At 39.4% G+C, this 21,289-nt stretch overlaps 1 protein-coding gene across 1 annotated transcript; it reads right to left on the reverse strand.

The window, feature by feature from the left end:
• Positions 1–75: 75 nt before the first annotated feature.
• Positions 76–18,388, reverse strand: oclnb (occludin b). Its single transcript, XM_054774301.1, has 9 exons — positions 18,276–18,388; positions 15,262–15,331; positions 12,846–13,533; positions 10,164–10,328; positions 4,614–4,720; positions 4,437–4,535; positions 1,757–1,928; positions 592–633; positions 76–512 (listed from the first exon to the last, which is right to left on the reverse strand). Exons 2-9 carry the CDS (start codon positions 15,312–15,314, stop codon positions 414–416), a joined length of 1,425 nt encoding a protein of 474 aa, XP_054630276.1. The 5' UTR covers positions 15,315–15,331; positions 18,276–18,388; the 3' UTR covers positions 76–413.
• Between the last annotated feature and the right edge of the window lie 2,901 nt (positions 18,389–21,289).

Raw genomic sequence — 21,289 nt, forward strand, 5'->3', positions numbered from 1 at the left:
TACAGTCTATTTTGATGAACGATACATGCGCTAGGTAGTTAGTTGGTTGTTAGACTGAAATAAAAATGCAATATGTCCATTGTAATGCATTTTATTTAAATGTCCATAAAAATACAAATACGCATGTAAACCAAATATTGTTTGCAAATTTACAATATATTTTAAAGGTGAAGAAAAAAAAATCATACAATATATTTATATATAATTGGTGTATGAATATAACATTTTCAACCTTATTCAAAGTTGTTCTTAGTTGAGGAATTAAAATGGGCTCAACTGGAAAAAAAAATTAAAATAAAACACCTCAAATGCTCCCTTAAGTTTAAAAATATATTAAGGATTGTGAGGAATCTTTAAAAAAAATATTTTTTTTTAATGGTTTTCATTTCATGCATAAACGCTGAAGGTTCAATTCAAGGCCGATGGTCGTAGTCACTGATCATCTTTTTGATGTGCGAAAGCTTGGACCTGAGATATCGGCATCGTCTCTTATTGATCTGGTAGTCTGGGCTCTAAAATGGAGAGAAAAGGGGCGACAATCAGAAAAAGATGGAGAAGAACGCAGTATTTTTACTTTGGACTTCCACTTACTTTCTTCACACTCTTCAGTGTGACGTATTCATCCATGGCATCCTGAACACAAAATACAAATTCATTTCAACTGTTAACATTTTCAGTGGGTTTCTGTTTTTAAATGGAATTGGGTCCGAGTCGCGCGATTGGTGGGATTTTGGCGGTTATGGTTGCCAGATTTTTGCAGCCCAAGCACGTAAAAAACCCCCATAAAACTAACACCCCTTGTTGAAAAGCAGTCCAAGCGAAAGATGAACTCACTGTTAAGTTGGCAATGCTTGTTACCGTGTGAAAGCTCATGTGAAAATGTACACCATTTTTCATCTATTTATTTTTGTACTAATACTTATTCCGCCTCATTTTTTTCCCCGCAAACTCCTCTCATGGCTATTTTGAAAAAAAAAAAAATACCACATTTACTGTGATATTTTCTGACAATTTTCCTTTGGAAAATGAATGGATTATTTATTATTTATACATTTCAACATCGAATTGAGTCAACAATCAAATTCCCAGACTAAAAACAAATGGGGAAAAATTAAACGGTGCCCCTTACTGGTGAAAAGTCATTTTACATTACAATGTTCCGCTTATTCCACAGGGTGACATGACTCAGGTGGTAAGTGGAATGGTTCAACATATTTACACATTTCAACAATTATATTCCATTTTGACATTCTACTGTTTCAAATTCCGCCATTTGTTTTGCCTGCTAACTCCTCCCACGTTTCTCAACCATCAAAATGTTCAGCTCATTCAGGCTATCAGGATTTTAGAAAAAAAAAACATTATTTTCCATTATTCAATATTTTCTGTGTCATTTTTTTCCATTGGAAATGAATGGACAATTACAACGTCAGAGAGCTTTCGTCTCTCAACCTGATGGTTGCTGGTTCGATTCTCTGACAGTGAATTTCTAGGATATTTCAACATTCATTCTACATTTCAGGTCAGCTTCAGCATGCACACGTCATTTCTACTGAAATTGCTTCATCTACTTTAGCCGTAAGTCCGGTCGTATCGACACTAAAACTTCACTCAGATTGCAGTCGAAGGAACGGAACGTAGAGGAGGACCTCCTGCATAGAACTGGGGCAATCGATGTTTTGACATTGCTTGACTGCACACATCTTTGTCGTGTACAATTGCCTCAAATACAAAACAAGGGCTTTACTTGACTTACAAGAAACTGTGAACTGCCCTCAGGATGTTTGTCCAGCTCTCCATCCAGATACGCAAGACGCTGGTTTAGGTTGTCCAGCTCAGCCTGAATTCTCTTGTATTCATGGTAATCCCGGTCAAACTCTTGCTTGTAGGTCAGACGTTCCTCTTCATCCACAATGGAGGGAAACAACCTGCAGAGACAAACAGAAAGCTCTAGCGTTCATCCGGGAGTAACCTGTGCTAGAAGTAGACTCCATATCAGCGTCCAGGTCTTGGTAATATGAGCAACATGGGAACTGTGCACCAATACCTTCACCTGAACACCTTTGGATCAAACATCCTCATCAAGAAGTCGTCTACATTGCGTATTATGATGACTGACAGTTTAGAGGTCATTTTGTAGTGCACCGGGAGAGGCGAACTGTCAGGTGTGAGAGTTTGACAAGATGTCAAGGAAACGTACAGCTACGGGAACCACTCACGTCAGTCTGACATGCAGACTAAACAGGTCCGTGCTGCAAAAACTTTTTGAAGCGAGGGCCGCATCCTGAAAAAAGGATTCAAGGGCCACTTTGACGTTTTGTAAAGCAACTCGTGGATATGCTAAGAAGTCATAGATTAAAAGAAAAATGGCATCTCAGCTTTGTGATACAGATGAAAAAGCGTATTAGTGTGAACTTCCGTCTTTGCTTTTTCCCATTTTTGCTGTTTGTTTTTTTTTTCCAATATTTCAGCTTTTTTTGTGTGTAAATTTGACTTTATTCCCATAATTTTAGAACATAATGTTATAACTTTTTCCCCAACCAAATTTACCAAAAATTACAGTTTTATTTACTTTTGTTTGTTTCTCATAAATTCCAACTTAAACATTTTTCTTTAATATTTTGAATATTATTTATAATGTATTTTTATATAGTCCTGCAGTTTTCTTAAATATTTCAACTCTATACTTTTAAAATTATTATTCCTCATAATTATATATAATTATTTATAATTGTCTTAATATTTAGACTTCATGCTCATAAAATTACAGCAGTTTTTTTTTTTTAATTTCTTAAAGGGAGGGGTTTTTTTTCCCCCAACTATTTCAACTTTTTCTTGTCAATTTTCTCGTAATTATGACTTTTTTTCCCCGCATAGTTCAAAAAAATTTTTTGCAACCTAATTGTTTTGCTTATTTTCATAATATTATGACTTTTAAAAATGTCTCTTTAATATTTCAACTGTATGCTACTAAAATGACAACACAATATGACATTGTGGTAAAATCACAGTTTTGGCTGATTTTTCCATTTTTGCTTGTTTTCTTGTTATGTTATATTTTTACAATCTGGCGCGGCCTTCTGGGCTCTCACCTAGAGATAGGGTGAGGAGCACTGTCATCCTGGAAACTGAGTAGAGCCACTGCTCCTCCGCACGGAGAGGAGCCAAATGAGGTGGCTGGAGTATCTGGTCAGGATGCCTCGCTAGGGAGGTTTTCAGGGCACGTCCGATCGGTAGGAGGCCTCGGAAGACCCAGGACACGTTTGAGAGAATGTCTCTCACTATTTTTTTCACTGACTTAGCCGGTGTTTCAGGTGCCCGCTTTGATATGTTGTTTAGTTCGGGAGGGGGCGGGTTCGTGTTTGCTTGCATGAGTGTCCCCTTTACCCACACAAGCATGCCTTCTCCACTGCAATTCATTCACAATACAGTCGTCCCTCGTTTATCACGGTTAATTGACTCCAGACCTGACCGTGATAAGTGAATTTAAGATGTAGGATTCAATAATAATAAATACAATATATTTTCATAGTGAGAGCATAGAAATATGTTTTTTAACCTTATTAGAGCCCTGTACACATGAAATAACATCCTATTACACTCCTATTGTTCTCTGTTTACAACACATTGCACAGACTACAGGATCACTGCAGGGACATAAGAGACTGCCGCCGCTAGCATAGCAAGCTACCGAGCTAACGCTGGCCTCTCCAATTTACTTATTCTAAGCTTAAAGTGTTTCAAACTGTGTGGGGAAGAAGGACAAAGTAAGAATCCAAAAACTTACCACTTCCACATGGAATGGGAGGAGCGCTTCTATTCACTCAATGTCAGACATGCCATGGCTGACTCCATGCAGTGTTAAGGTAATGTAGTATAATGTTATGTCCCATCAATATAACATTACTGATGCCTAGTGACCAGAATACTACATATCACTTGTCTTTCAATATTTTTGACTGATAATAGGCCATAGTCAACCACGAAACGGCAATCATTCATCAATTTTTGAAAAATTGTGTTCGAACCGCGTGTGTAGCAAGCGACGACTGTACAGTATGTCAATTTACACAAGAGTCTGTGTCTAACGGTAGATGCCGCAATGCTGTCTCTCCCTTCCTTGCTTTCATCCAATCACCAGTCAGAACGCATCCAGAGTGCATTCACGGTCTTAAAAACAGTTCAATACTTTTTTGAACTGTTTTCCCTCACTCCGGTGTTAAAAAAAAGAGCTCTGCGAAGGGAGCCGGCACAAAGAGGCTGGAGGGATGTTGCTTTGGAGCCGCAGGTTGCCAACCCCTGGTCCAGTCAATATCATTAGTCAATGTCACGTGATCAACGACATTAAATCCTGTGAACGTTTGCAGAAGCTCATCGACATGAATATATTTAACAATGAATGGAAAAAATGAAATATTGCAAAGTACAGTACTTACTTGCTAAAGTTCTCCTCCTCAAGGTCGTCTCCTGAATCTGCACCGGTGTCAAAATCCTTCAGTCTGAGCTTCGTGCCGTCCACAGAAACATCAGAACCCCTGCAATATTAGCCACATCTTTGTTTGTCAGTGTAAACCATGAAGCCATTTTCTTTAGACTCCAGCTTCAAGTCTTACCCCGGCATGTAAATGGGCTTGTTATGGTCCAAGTAACCTCGAGGGGCCCCCACCTGATCATTGTAGTCATTCAGCAGCGTTTCTGGCTCGCCGGACACCTTGTTCACCTGTGGAATGTCAGGAAGTTTCACTTTCATTTTACAGACAACGGTTTGTTTTTCAACACAGGAGCTGATTGACCTTTATTTTGTATATAACATATTCACTTTACAGTCATATAGTCACTATACGGTCAGAAAATCGTGAATTGAAACAGGCACACTTTGTTAACGCTCATCAAAGATCCTCTAAATGACAGGAGCTCTGATGTTTTTAAGCACCAACTGCAAAAATGCTCTGCTTTTTTAAAGACTTACAGCAAAAACACTGGTTAAAGACCTTCTACTGTATATGACAGCAACACTGCTGTTGTTCTCACTGTGAATTTCACGGCTTCACTCTATCACCGGTTTTTAACAAATATATGAATGAATCAAGCTGTTTTGCCTATGATTAGCCAACAAATAAGCATTTCTCAAGCATAAAAATGTCTAAATGAAGTAAAATACAAATATAAGGCATTCAGAAGGCGCATTCAAAGACATGATGATATGTGGTATTCTACACTGGTCACTAGGTGTCAGCAATGTTACTGTTGTGTTGGGTGAGACTTGATCGCCAGAACAACAGGCTTTTATTGCAGGTTGGAATGATCTCACAACAGGCACAATAATCCCTAACACGGGCTACTGTTGCAGCTGCAACCCAAACTCAACTCTGAACCCCCGACATCACTTCCCGCCAGCTCACTCAGCTCCCCTAGCACTGGAGCACATTTATAGCAACAGACATGACGAGCATGAGTCTTCTTTATGTCTTATATGTATTATTTTCTATTATTATGTCTACTATATTGGGTAATAAGAGCGTAAAGGCGACTATAGGGGTGTTATTTCATGTCTAGAGGGCTCTAATAATGTTTAAAACAACATATTTAGAAGGTCTTAAACAGGTTTTTTATGCTCTAACTATGCAAATATTCCATTTATAAATAAGGAGCCCTACTTTGCAGAAATTTACTCATCACGGTCGGTTCTGGAACCAATTAACTGTGATAAACGAGGATTGCTGTGTATGTAACATCACACATCTTTCACATCAATTAGTCGTATTTGATGTGAATTATGAATTTGATTTGAAAAGTTTATGGGTCAGGACGCGTGTCAAACTCGTGCCATGGAGGGCCGAGACACTGCATGTTGTCTCTCCAACCGGTTTCTTCAGCAGGTGATTTAATTGATGAGCTCCTTCTCTCAAATTGAAGGTGTTGCTCATTAACATCACCTGCTTTAGTGACCGGCTGGAAAGAAAACCCACATTGTCTCGGCCCTCCATGGCACGAGTTTGACACCCCTGGGTTAGGAGGTTTCCATTGGCTTGAGGCTCCCACACGCACACAAACACACACGCACACGCAACGTTATTGTTTTCATTCCAGAAGGTAGACACCGAAAGCAGGAGCAAAAGCAGCTTTGCAAGTCAGACAGGTTTGTCTCCTCCCAGCATGCCTGAATAGTACCGCATAAACAAGGAGCTGAAGATAATATCATCCATGACAGAAACTGAAAAGCCATTTTTCTGTGCTGCAAAACACAGCAGGAATGACAAGTAAACTCATTCTGAAAGTTGTCCTTCTGCAGCTTCACACGAGCGTGCTGTGGAACAACATCAATTCCCAAAGAACACACACGCTTATATTCGGATCAACGTTGTGGTCATTTCATTGACCACGCCCAGAAACTTCACATGAAACTCCTCTCCCCTGAGGTCAATGTTTGGCACATTTATTTCAAGGCATGACCAACACACAACACGCTTAAGACATGCTTAATAAACACCTCACTAAATGAAAGAAATGACAAAAAATGTCATAAAACAACGTTTGAGCTGACTAGGAAATGTTTGGAATGTAGATCAGATGACAAAGAACAAAACCAAGCGTGACATCCTTTCAACTTCTGTTACCTCCACCAAGGAAAGTTGTCCTCTTCCACTCATATTAAAAGACCATTCCTTCATTTTTTTTATTCCCCATTTTTATACAGCAACAGAGGATACATTTCACATAAAACAAGGGGGTCCAAACTTCCAGCAATGGCCACATACTGTAAAATGTAGATATGCTAAGACGTTATATATACTGTATATTTCAAGAAAAAAACAGCATTTCAGCGTGTGATATACATTAGGTAAAAGAATGTATTAATAGTATGAACTTTGGTCGTTACTCCTTTTTCCCAATTTTTGCTGTTTTTTTTTTTTTCCAAATATTTCAACTTTCTTCTCAAATGTTCTTGGTAATTTTTTTTCTCGTAATATGACGACTTTATTGCCATAATATTATATAACTTCCCATAGCTTTTTCCCCAGCCCAATTTTCCAAAAATCACAACTTTATTTTGTTTGTATCTCATAATGTTAACATTTTTTATTTAACATTTTAACTCCATGACATCATTTTTCCAATAATATTACAGGTGTTCTCGTAAAATTGCAACTTTTTTTTAGGGCTGTCAAATGATTACAAGTTTTAATCGGCTTTATCACAGTTTTAAAATGAATTAGTCATGATTAATCACCATTAGCAACTATGTCTGAAATATGCCTATTATTTAATGAACAGAAAGTTAAATGACAGGACAGGATTATATATATTTGTATGTATTAACAGCTCCAAGTGAACTGAATGTGTCAATCAAGCTAATAGCTGCCACACAAGTCTAAAAATAATCTCTTTAATAGTAGCACAACATTTGAATCACACTTTAAACCGTGTTATGAGCAATGAGGGGTTGCGGTCAGAGACATAACGTAATTTACTTGTTTTCAGTGTATTTTCCAGCATACTTAAATGTAGCAAATTGTACATCCGCATTAAAAGCCACGAAGTGAGTGATAAGAATATCCACTTCATGTTTTTCTTTGTCTTCCTGTTTATTTACATACACACACACACGCATGATAAAGCCGTTTATGTGATGTTCGGAGTGTCCCTGAATGCATCTCGTGTTCTTGTAGTGAGAATGAGGAAGTGTCGTTCCCAGGATGAGCGGACTAGGGCGTGTGTGTGACTTGGAGACACATCCAGTATACGGTGTTGGACTTGTGCTGCTGTTGATATGTTCAGGTCAGAATGAAGTTATAAAACGTTATAAGTTATAATATTTTGACTTTATTCCAATAATATTATATATATTTTCCACCGACATAATTAAAAAAAAATTACAACTTTATATTTTTTTTCATAGTATTATGACTTTTTTTTTAAATCAGCTTTTTTTAAATATTTGAACTTTATGCGACTAAAATGTTGTTATTATATTATATATAACGTCATAATACATTGTGACATTATTCTCATGAAATTACAACTTTTTCTCTTTAGATTTTTCGCTTAATATTTTACTTTATTCTTGTAAAATTACTGCTGATTTTACCATTTTTGCGGCTGTTTTTCATTTTTTAGTTGGTCTTGTTAAATTATATTTTTAGAATGTGCTGCGGGCCAATAAAATAACAGCTGCTTGCCGCAAATGGCCCCCGAGCCTCACTTTGGACACCCTTATATAGAACTTGTTCTTTCATTAGAACCTCCAGGATTTCCATGTTGCAATCACTCCAATCTCTGCAACTTCTCTACATTTTGTCCAGTCATCGTCATTTGTCCCTGAGCAACGCTCAAACGCGCACGACTACCATCTAACCAATCAAATGTGTCCCTGCATGGCGCACCCACGTCCTCACTTTCTTGTTTCATTTACCAACAAAAATTACCGCTATAGATCGCTCTCAACTCTTCCCCAATGTTGTAGTGAGTGTTGGTTCAGAGATGTATGTAAATACACCAAACATACACTGTATCAATGCAGAATACATTGAAAACCATCTTAACAGACATATATACACTATCTCACTCCTCAAACATTGTTATTCTACTGCATATTTTCAAGGGAGAATACTGGAAATGAAGCTCACAACCTCTTATTGCAACTTTGACTTTCTCCTGCAATTCTATCACAACAAACACCTAAAAAACCACTAACTTCTGTTGCAGTTTTTGGGAAAACTGTCAAATCAGGCATCTAAAACAAGGCGTGTGGCATCCTGGGGGGATTGCTAACTTATTGTCAATGTTCAAAAACTTGACTTTAATGTGCAAATAAAGCATATTTTGTTAATTTGCTGAACTCTTTTGCTACAAAAAACACTTGATTAATGAAATAACAAGCTGATGAAATGTTATTGAAAAAATGAATCTCAAAACATTGTAACTTTTCACACAAAATCAGCGAAATCATGCATTTTATGCCGCAACAATCACAAAAAAGCCCACCAAATCCCGGCAAGGCTGATTATGCTTGAGACTGCACATCTTGCTTATGGCATTGTTTTATGCAGAGTCATCCTTGCTCTAAAGTCGTTTCATCAGCAAACTGGTAGGTATTACCACACACATTCTGACAATCTGCCAAGATTCTGTGGTGGATGTCCACGTTCATGTTTGCAGCTAACTTAAATACTTCATGTCTTTCCAAAAAGCTGTTTTGACATGGCCAAGAATAAAAAATAATTCCATTGTATAGCATATAGAACAGGTCCAGGAAAGATGCTAAATAACCGGATTTTAGTCATCTCACAGTGCATCTAGAAAATATTCACAGTGCTTCACTTTTTCCCATATTCTGTTCTACAATGTTACAGACGAGTGTGTCCTTTCCAAATCCTGACACCTGAATTTACAACAGGTGAACTCCAATCAAGCTGCAGACACAGGTCAAGGATGGCAAGCAGCTCAAGTTCGACAGCCGAGCTGTAGATGCTCAGCGAGCACCCTAGTCACTGGAACTCTAGTCTTCGTCAAGCACCCGTGATTCAGTGAAAGTTGAGTTTTCAACAAATACCATGAGTCAGTGAACTTCCAGTCTTTGATGAATACACGTGAGTCAGTGAACCTCGAGTCTTTGCCGAGTACCTGTCAGTCAGTGAAACCTGAGTCTTCGGGGAGCACCCATGATACAGTGAAACTCGAGTCTTCATCAAGCACACGCGAGTCAGTGAAACTAGTGTCTTTGTGGAGCACATGTGGCCCATAGCTAGAACCGCCACTGTTGCCGAGTACCTGTGAATCAGGAAAACTCGAGTCTTTGTCAAGCATCCGTGAGACAGTGAGACTCCAGGTTTTGCAGAGTACCCATGAGTCAGTGAATAAACCTCAAGTCTTCGTCGAGCATCTGTGAGTCACAGCTGTGAGTAAGTGAAACTCGAGTCTTTGTCAATCACCCATGAGTCACATATGTGAGTCAGTGAAACTCGAGTTTTTGTTGAGCACTCGTGAGTTTGAGAACAATTACTGACAATTATTACCTTAATTTAAATTTAGGCTAGTGGTAGCAAGGGCGAGTAAGTGAACAAATTACTGGAGACAAGTACCCGTGAGTCAGTTAAAAAGTTTTGAACAACTTGTTCATGACTCTCGCATTCCAAGTCATATATGGCAACAGCCTGACTCACCCACTCTCCAACGCTGTGATGTAGACCATCGCTGACCACTTTCACTTCCTCCCAGAGAATACGGTCTCGACCCCAGCGCCTAATGCTGGAGCGAGTTTTGGCCGCAAACACCAGCAGAATGATTAGAGCCACAAACACCAGGAAGCCCAGGACGACTGCGATGGCCTGCAGAAAAAGGAATACAAACTCTCAGCAAAATGACGCCATTTAATTATTCCGCCAACATCAAGCCACCAAGTATCCATCACCCGTTCATCTTGTCCACTCCTCCCTATGTATTTTTCAGTAGATGCTAAATATAACCGTGATTTTTGGAGCATTCTTGAAGCATCTTGCGGTTTGCTGTGGTGCTGAACTTGCTAGGCTGGTCTGGCCTCGACGTCTTGCCAGTTTAGTGGGAAGTACAACGGAAGATGGAAGCTGATTTCAAATTGTTCGGAGGTCTTTTTATATCCTTTCACAGACGTACAGGTATATACGTCCTTGTCCAGACTCCCGTTTTCACTGGGAAACTCCCATATTTTGCCCTTCTTTCCCAGCGTCCTTCCGTTTTAATTGTTTCCTGTATTTTACCTTTCTGGCGGAAGACCAGAATTTCCCTTGTTTTCAAATGCAAATGACGGATGGTATTTCCATCAATCAGTATGTCACTATGGTAATACCATCACTTCAACAATGAGGAGCAAAGAAAGCTTTTATTATTTCTTCTCAGGTTTAAATTTGACCTCCTACAATTACCCTGGAACAATTTTCTAACCATTCACTCCTCATATAATACACCTCAACCTAATCTTACATATTTCAAGTGGTAATAAATGTTGGGGGTTAGAAGAAGAATTGAACGGAAATACGTTGCGCAGTTTTTTGAAGACATGTCTTAAGTTGTATTTGTTTATTTATATTACCTTAAGCTCTAAATAGGATTCAAAAAGACGTTTTCATGGGGTGTCGTCATTTTTTCACAACTTCATAATCCGCAACCCCACAAATTCTATTATTATTATTTGTTATTATTTTATTTGTATATTTTTTCCACAGAAAATTTCATTCACCATAAGTGGGTAATCATTTTGTAAATATGTAATAATACAGGTCAAGTTTACAGGCTACAGTGCCCCCCAAAAGTACTGAAACAGTGAGGTCAATTCATTTATTTTTGCTGTAGACTGAAAACATTTGGGTATGAAATCAAAAGATGAACACCAGGGCTTTTCAGCTTTTCTTTCCAGTTATTTACATCTGGGTCAGATGCATGCTTCACTTAGAAGATAGCAGCCAACCATTTTTAAAATGTGAGCAAAAGTATTGGACTGACAGGTGTGTTTTCTTGCCCAGGGGTGTTCGATTACATTACTTATTCAATCAATAAATAGTATTGACTGTCTATGCTCAGTTCGAGGTTGGGTAGGATAGGTTTTGCCTGTGCAGGCAGCATTTAGAGGTGAAAACAACATGAAAACCAGAGTCTCTGGGCGAAAAACAAGCAACTGTGAATCAGAGCAGCAAAATTTATCAGTCCATACAACTTTTGTCTCTGACTTTTTTATGCTCATCTCTGCACTTTTTGGCAAATGTTTTCAGTTTTCAGCAAAAAAAACAACTTTTGAGGGCACTGTAAATGTACCAGTACCCACATTTTTTTTTCCCCATCAAGTGTTGAGATTTCACACTTTGTTCGGCAGTCCTTGAACGCACCACAGTTTGTTTGGCTACAGAAGCACGAGCTAGGACAGTCATGGCTCATCTGACATTACCATTCATTAGTGGTGAATAACTATAAATTCTATTCTTAAAATATGTTTAACACGTGCGTGAGGCGTAGTATAGACTTCAACATGGATTGTGCTGTGAGTGAACAATGGAAATTGAAGAGAGAATCTAATAGCTGGACTGGTCCGTCAACACCCACGCCCTCTACAAGAAGGGCCAGAGTCGCCTTCACCTGCTGAGGAGACTGAGGTCCTTTGGTGTGTGCAGGACTCTTTTACGGACCTTTTATGACTCTGTGGTGGCCTCAGCCATCTTCTATGCTGTGGGCTGCTGGAGAGGGGGCAGCACGGACAGGGACAGGAGCAGGATAAATAGACTGATCAGGCGAGCTAGCTCTGTCCTGGACGGTCCTCTGGACTCCGTGGAGGAAGTGGGGGAGAGAAGGATGTTGGCTAAGCTGACATCCATCATGAACAACACCTCTCACCCGCTACATGACACTGTTGTTTCCCTGAGCAGCTCCTTCAGCACCAGACTGTTACACCCACGGTGTAAGAAGGAGAGGTTCCGCAGGTCCTTCATACTGACCGCTGTCAGGCTCTACAACACCTGCACCACCTGAACCATGTTGTAGACACTATGCTTTCTTTACACTGTTCTCTTTACTTGTCTTGCTGCTGTAACAAGTAAATTTCCCCGCTGTGGGATAAATAAAGTACATACATACAATACAATACAATAATTACAACAGGCACTTTTATTGCATGTGTTGATCCCAAATCGGAGGAGAATGTCAACGTCAACTTGGCAGGAGGGTTCGGAGGGGGAGAAGTGAGCCGTGTGTCAAAAATGTCAATTTGTATGGGCATATCAATTACTTGGGGTTTTTTGCCATTAGTGGGGATCTACTATATATGTAATATCCTATTACGGCTGTTTTTGTGTTGTATTAAAAATGATATCTTATCTTACCTCTTGGGGTTCCACCACACAGTAATGGTAAAGGTACTGGTTGATGAAGATACCCTGAGCCTGATTCTGGTTCTGGTACTGAGCACACAGCTGGCGGATCTGGTTGTAGTAAATGGACCCTGAGGACTGGGCTGTTGGGTTGATTGCGACCAGGTACACGATGGTTGCAATGATCATCAGAAAGGCCAAGATGGCACAGATGATGATTGTTGCCAGGTAGAACTTTGATGAGTGGGCAGCGCTTTGTCTTGACACCACCAGCACAAAAATGATGAGCACAGCGATGAAGGTGATGGCGGCAATGGCAATGATGAAGCCTTTGCCGGCTTTTGGATCCAACTGCGTTCCGTAGCCGTAGCCACCACCAAAGGAACTCCCACCTCCAAAAGAGCCGCCGCCAAAGCTGCCGCCAAAGCTGCCGCCAAAGTTGCCGCCAAAGTTGCCGCCACCAAATGAGCCGAAACCTGGTACCAGGCCGCCGCTACCACCGCCCAAGGTGTTGACATCATAGTCCCAGGCAAGTGTGGAGGCCACACAGGCAAACACTGCCACACACATGATGATGATCAGGATACAAAGTATCTTCATCACACCGGGAGGTGAACTCCAGCGATAGAAGTGGAGCATCTTGTCTCCTGGGTGGTACGAAAAGACGGGGTTGGACGTGTGCTCACTATGCCTGTGTCGGCTGCAGCAAAAGACAAAAGACAGAGATGAATGTGTTTTTTACGAAAATCAAGTGTTTCAGCTGAAAGTCGCTAAGTTAGCAGTAACTAAATACACGTTTTTACAATGGAATCGGCCTAGTAGCTATGCAACTGCATGATGTTGAACAGTGATACCTCGGTTTTCGTATGCCCCGGTTTTTGTAGGATTCGGTTTTCAACAAATTATTGCCAAAATATGTCTTGGTTTTTCTGGGCCTAACAAAATAGTGCCCAAAAAAAGCTTCCACGAATCGGTGACTCAGTCTCTTTGAAGAATGGTTATTTAAGAGTTGGGACAGTATGGACAGATTCCGGCCAGGGAATCGTTTAATCATATTTATTATAAGTGTGTCTGTGTGTCTGTGTGTGTGTGTGTGGTTTATTTGCTCATAGAACACATACGGAATGAGTATCTGTGAAGAATGGATAGTGGTTCCTTTGGAGTTAGTGTAACGGATGCCAGCCTGTGGGGCTTTGCAAGTGTACGTTGGTAAACCTCACTCCCTCTACCTTGAGAGCTGCGCTGAACATGCTGTCAACAGTCCAGGCTTTTGGCCGTGTGGTCAGTGCTCTCGTCTCCCATTGCAAAGGTCCTGTGTCGATCCCCGGTGCGGGCAGTGTGCGAAGCAGGGCAGGTTACATTAGGACACTACAGTATAGACCAGGGGTCACCAACTTTTTTTCTTGCTAGAGCTACTTTTAGAAGATGAAAATGGCCACAACCTCACTCATTTATTGTAGAAATGATTTTCATACCTTATTTCAACCCAAACAGATCAAATATGCTTGTTTTACCAAAACATTCACAAAATGCTGGTATCCACAACTCAGGTTTTATGTTTGAGAATACATTTCTTTCTACTGTTCTTTCATTATTAACTGAAAACCTGAATGAAAAGCAGGCTTACGGGCACCTCATGTGGTCGTGGGGGGCTACCTGGTGCCCGCGAGCACTGTGTTGGTGACCCCTGGTATAGACTGTAGTTTCCTGTCAGGGAATTTTTAAATCATCTTTATGTGTGTGAGTGTTGTTTGTTTATAGAAGGCAGACAGAACAATGAACAACTCGTATCTGTCTTCTTCCTTCCTCCTATAAAGCACTGTTTCACCCTGCTATGATGAGGCGTTGAAGCGTACTGCGTATTTCTGAGCGTTAGATGAATCTGTGCTGCCATGTAGGTGAGAAACACTACTGAATTCAAGAACGAAGTCATAGCAAAGTATGAAGGTAGCGTCTGTTACAATAGGGTTGTAATGTAAATGTTCCTAGTGTAACTAGCCCTGCTACACACTGCCCGCTCCGAGGCTCGAACACAGGACCTTCGCAATGGGAGACGAGAGCGCTGAACACGCGGTCGACAGCCCGGGCTTCTGGCCGCGTGGTCTCAAGGCAGAGGGAGGGAGGTTTTACCAACGTACACTTGCACAGCGTCACAGGCTGGCATCCGTTACACTAGTTAACAGAGGCTGCAGGGAGAATGGTTTCAGGGAGACACATAACAGAAAGTGAGGCGGGCCAGTGTGTGTAATGATGACTGTACCTACTACTGAAGTTTAAAGTAAAGTTCAAGTGAGAACGTACACAGCTCTATTCTTAAGTTAACTTCATAACGGATGAGAATGAAACAGCGTCCGCTTGGCTCAATCCAGTCTACTGAATTTACAAGGAATATGGTGAAATATAAAAAGTATATAAAAAGCACACTCACTGTTTGTTGCCACTTGGCTGGTATGGTGGGATGCTGTTTTTATCACCTGGCATTGTGACGTCCACTTATTCTGCAACAAAATGAGGCAACCATTCATTCAAAGAATATATATATTTAACAAACAAGAAGCCAGAGCAATTTAAAGTGAAATGATGGTGGACGTAGCACATAGAAAACAGGAGTGATGTTTTCTTTGTAAAACACTACTAAGTGATGTGAAAGACGCTACATATATGTTACATTGTTCATACTAAATGTATTCTGAACTTGACACTTTGGTTTTTCTTCGATTCCTTTTGTTTCTTCTGTTTCCTGTTTGGACAGAATGCTTCACCTTTACTCTGGTTACAGAGAGCTGCGACGAACACCTGTGTATGATTTGTAATTAGGGTTCTATTTAGTTCAGCTGGGGCTTCTGCTATTTGCTGGTGCATTAGTTGTACTAGGATTATGGTTACCTGTGTGTTAGATCTGGTCTGTTTTCCTGGTACTGCAGTAATCCCTCGTTTATCACGGGAATTTGGTTCCAGACCCAGTCATGCTAACTACATTTTGCAAAGTAGAATTTCTTATTTATAAATGGAATATTTTCATCAGCGATTGGCTGGGCGACCAGTCCAGGGTGTACCCCATCTGCTGGATAGGCTCCAGCATACCCCCGCGACCCTAACGAGGATAAGCGGCATAGAAAATAAATGGATGGATGAAATATTTTCACAGTTACGATGTAGAAAACCTGTTTATGATCGTCTAAGTATGGTTTTTAACATTATTAGAGCCCTCTAGACATGAAATAACACCCCGTAGTCACTTTTACACTCCTATTACCCAATATAGTATATATAATCAGAGAAAATACGTCATTTCAGATATAATTAAAACTTGCGATTGTGTGTGTCTCAGTAAATGTGTTCCGATGCTAGTAGAGGAGTAGAATGGGTGGCGGGCCAGAAGTGATGTCGGGGGTTCAGAGTTGAGTTTTAGCTTGTCGTGGGTTATGGCTGCAACAAAACTACATTCACAATTTGAATCGTCTTCCTTATGGCCTGTATTTGGATTTCAGTTCATTTCTCCATGTTTATGCTTGGAAATGCTTAATTTAGGCAAAAAATATGTACAATTTGTTTGAATTTGCTTTTTTTTTTTACTAATAATAGGCCGTATTTAACCACGAAACAGCATGATTTATTAATGAATATATTTTTGAAAATTAGAGTGAAGCCACTGAATTCGAACCGCGATGTGGTGAGTGTTGACTACTCTTCTTTTCCACCTTCCATGGTGAGTTTTATGTTTTCCTTTGTGGTCTCTCCTAGCCTTCTTCGGTGGTTTGGTACTTTGCCTTTTTGTGTGTAATGCCACTCCCTGTGAGCTTATCTATTGGGAACAAAATACTTTATTGAACCGACCTGCAAGCATGTCCTTGCATCCTGGGATAACAAAATCAAAGTGACAGTAGTTCAAGACATGCCAAACATGTCGCTTACGCTTTGAATTTTGCAGCTTTGTGTGATGTTCATTATGACGTGTTTAAGGACCAACTTCAAAAATGCTAGTCAAACATCCATATGTTAGCAGAGCTCTGGTGTTTTTAGGGACTTACAGCAAAAACACCGGTCAAAGATTGTCTATATGACAGAAACAATGCTGTTTTTAAGGACATACAGTAATCACTCGCCACTCAGTGTTTCAAAAATATCTTAATAAATCATGCTGTTTTGTGCTTGAATTGGCCTATTAGTAGTCAAATAATGTGTACATTTAAGCAAATTTTGGGTTGGGTTTTTTTTTTTGCCTAAATGAAGCATTTTCAAGCATAAAAATGGCTAAATGAAGTAAAATACAAATGTAAGGCATTCAGAAGATGCATTTACAAACATTGTAATGATATGTAGTATTCTCCACTGGTCACTAGATGTCAGTAATGTTACTGTAATGTTGGTTAAGACACACAAGCACCAGACTTGATCGCTGGAACAACACGCTTTCATTGCAGCTTGGAATGATCTCACAAGAGGCACAATATTTCCTAACAAGGGCTAATGTTGCAGCCGTAACCCACGGCAAGTTAAAACTTAACTCTGTCACCCCAACATCACTTCTTGTCCACCCAGTCCCGGAGCACCGGAACACATTTACAGCAACACGCATGAGCACAAGTCTTTTATTATATCTACTATATTGGGTAATAGGAGTGTAAAGGTGACTATATAGGGGTGTTTTTTCAAGTCTAGAGGGCTCTTATAATGTTAAAAAAAACATATTTAAAAGGTCATGAACAGGTTTTCTTTGCTCTAACTGCGAAAATATTCCATTCCTAAATATTGAATCCTGCTTCGTAGAAATTCATTTATCACGGTCGGGTCTGGAACTAATTAATTGCTATAAGAAATTTCCTACATCTCAGCTTTCTGTTAAACATTCAACATTTCAGCATTTTTTTTCCTCAAAACATCTCGCAACCGTTCTTTGTTTTTTAAATCCACCATTCAAAATGTCCTGATGTGGATCGTGTTGGCGGAAGAAGGGGTAGGATTCAAACTTTTCTTCCTACTCCTTCTTGGGTATGTTGAATTCTATGAGTGTAAACATGTGATATTATGATTGGCTATTTTGTGTAGCGTTACCCCAAGATGCAAAGACATAGTGGCTGGCACAATCAACAGTCTTTAACAAAAGATTAGCTCACATGAAACAACACGACGTACAAAAATGCAAAATAGCGAAATAACAAAGAAAGGCTAGGAGTCACAGCTAGAAATGTAAGCTAATGTAAAATTCAACATGAGAGGTGGAAACAGGAATGCACCCAAAAAGGGAGAATAAATCCAGGAAACAGGGAAAGTGCTAATGGAGATAGCAGAAAGAGTCCCAGGAGTTCAAAGCGTCCAAACAGAAACGAACGCCAAACATCTAGAGACATTCACCAAATGATACGTTTAAATATATTAGCAAACAGCTTGAAACATTTCAGTACATACTTCATCTACTTCAATCAGGATTTTTAAAAGTACCTTTTGACGAGGGAGCAGAAGATGATACCTGTGTTCTTCGGCAGGTAGAATTGAGACTACCAAGGTGTGTGCTCATCACACCTGCTTCTCCTCAGTCCTACTGGACCAACCTGTTTTACTCCCTTTTTCCTACACACACACACACACACACACACACACCACACTGCTCACATGAAAAACAACATGTCTGCCCTGTGCATTTTGTCAATGCCTCACTCAAGTTCTCAGTTGTCTGGTGCTCCACAAAAAAATAAATGCACAATGTCATTAATGCCCATTCCATTAACCTTTAATAATGCTTTAAATGTGTTCACAATATGCCCGATACAGCTTCGTGCTTGACTGGAACTCATCAAGTCCCCAAGTGACGTACAGGGAACATTTAGGAGTAGCTGTCATGTGACTAGCCAGGGATATGGCCGACCCAAAATGGCAGTGTGTCAAGTAAGCTAGCTCATTTCCAAAAGCTTATTTTTTGCCATGAAAGCTCATTTTAAATCCATTTAACAATTGTAACGCTTTAGTAGGGTGTCAGATACTACAATTACTGTATTTCTTCAATGAATTAATAGAAAACAAGCTAGGAAAATATCACGGGCTATTAGCCTAGAAAAAAATGCTAATAAGACACTCAGTAAATCTTTCAGTGAATTTCAATTGAATTGCTGTGTAGCATCTGAGGAACTACTTCCAGCATGCTTTGCTGGACTGCTTTGTAAATAATTGTTAATATGTGGTGTTTAGTGTTATGTAAATTGTTGTTTGTCATTCTGAGTATTAGTATTAGTGCTTGTCTTGTGTGTATGTACTTACCTGCTGGTGTGATCTGTTTGCGAACCCTCTTTCTCTATTATTAAAAACAATGAAAAAAATACATATTGAAAGCATGAGTGAACAAATTACTAGTAATTTGTGTGATATGTAGAAAGGGTTGGATATAAATCATAAAAAATAAGATCTGCTTCTTCCTGCTCCTTTTCAGACATGTTGAACTGTACTGCAAACACGAGATTGACTTCATTGTAACCTTTTGATGCGTGTTCAAAATAAACTAAACCATTGCCAACAATGTAACATATATGCAATATTACACAGCTTTGATATAAATTAGTCGTACATTTATCGTAGTTACATACTACATGTCAATGCTGCTGGGTGACTATCAATGAAGCTGCCCATCCAGTGATTTTTAACGGTAGAGAGCCAAACTTTTTTCCACCGAGGGGCGCATATGGAAAAGGATGCGGGCGCCAATTTTCCATTTTCTAAACCAACCCGTGTAGATGTGCTGAGATTTTTTATATTTAAAGAAAAAACAGCCTGCATCTCAGCTTTGTGTTATTGGTGACAAGTTTTTTGGGGTTTTTTTTTGCCATTTTTATGTTTTATTTTTTTACAAATATTTGAACTTTCTTCTTGTACATTTTTTCAATTAACTATATGTCTTTTTTGTCATAATATTTTGACTTTATTATTGTAATATAACCTTTACCCAACCCACATTTCCTAAAATTGCAATCTTATTCTTGTTTTATTCTTCTAAATATGTTTTTTTTTTACATTATTAGAGCCCTCTAGACAGAAAATAACACCTTTACGCTCGTATTAAGAAAAAATAAGACATTTAAGACATAAATAAGACTTGTGCTCATGTGAATTGCTGTAAATGTGGTCCGGTGCTTGGGGAACTGAGTTGGGGAGTGGACAGAAAGTGACGTCGGGGGTTCAGAGTTGAGTTTCAGCTTGGCGTGGGTTACGACCACAACAGTGCCTGTTGTGAGATCATTCAAACCTGCAATAAAAGCCTGTTGTTCTGGCAAGTCTGGTGCTTGTGTGTCTCACCCAACATTAGAGTAACATTACTGACACCTAGTGACCAGTGTAGAATACTACATTTCATCACAACTTCTTCAAATGTGTCTTCTGAATGCCTTATATTCGTAGTTTACTTCATTTAGCCATTTTTAGGCTTGAAAATGCTTAATTCAGACAAAATATATGTAAAATTTGCTAATATAGAATTTGTTTTACTATTAACAGGGTGTATTCAACCATGAAACAGCATGGTTCATTAATATATTTTTGAAAAACTATGAATACTGTGAAAGGTGAAAGGCAAGGTGATGACTATATAACTATAACTATATATATATATATATATATATATATATATATATATATACAGTATATACAACTGTATATATACAGGTTTTTGGCATATAACAGTTCACCTGTTCTTACCATTTCTTTCATGAATTCATGTAAAACACGCTTGGAAAATATTGAAGTCTGTCACCAGCACCAAGCGGAAAACAGCGGCTCTAGTGAAGCCCGTTTCCCTTTAAACCGCTCACAAGCTCATCAATTGGCTCAACCGTTTTAATGCTAGCGTGGGATTGGCTGTCTCCTGTGTCAGTCAATGAGCACCGGGACTTGCTCACCTGTGTTTCGTTAGTTGGCCAGGAGACTATGTTCATTAGTGATGTGCGATACCACTTATTTTGTTTCCTATCCGATACTGAGTATAATTCAGGGCCCCTATTCACAAAGCATCCTAAGGCTAACAATAGCTCTAGAATTCCTAATCTGAGAATTCCTTGGATTCTAAGATTTGTCTTACTTGATAAGATAAAAGTTATTCACAAAGCTTCTCAGGCCTTTTAAGAAGCCTATGAGTCAGCAACCACAGGAATGGCTGACAGCTGATCAAATATATTAACTAGTAAAATTACCAGCATGGACAGTAAACATTACAATCAGCATATCAATATAACGGGCACTTGAATGAGGTACATTCAAACATTTTGAAGCTGAGTCATGATTAATTTCATTTAGCTGAGTTTCATCATCGTGACATAAAATTAATGTCACAAGAACCCATTTCTTAATACAGTCCAAGTTATAGGTGATCGCTTGATTTGACAGTCCATTCATAACGAGGAGCGCGGAGCGCATTTTTCTTTCTATTTTGGTCTTTTCTGCTTTTTGTAACAACCAATCAGAGCTCTTAGACT

This window comes from Dunckerocampus dactyliophorus, chromosome 4 (assembly GCF_027744805.1).
Source record: "Dunckerocampus dactyliophorus isolate RoL2022-P2 chromosome 4, RoL_Ddac_1.1, whole genome shotgun sequence".
In the NCBI taxonomy this organism is placed as follows: domain Eukaryota; kingdom Metazoa; phylum Chordata; class Actinopteri; order Syngnathiformes; family Syngnathidae; genus Dunckerocampus; species Dunckerocampus dactyliophorus.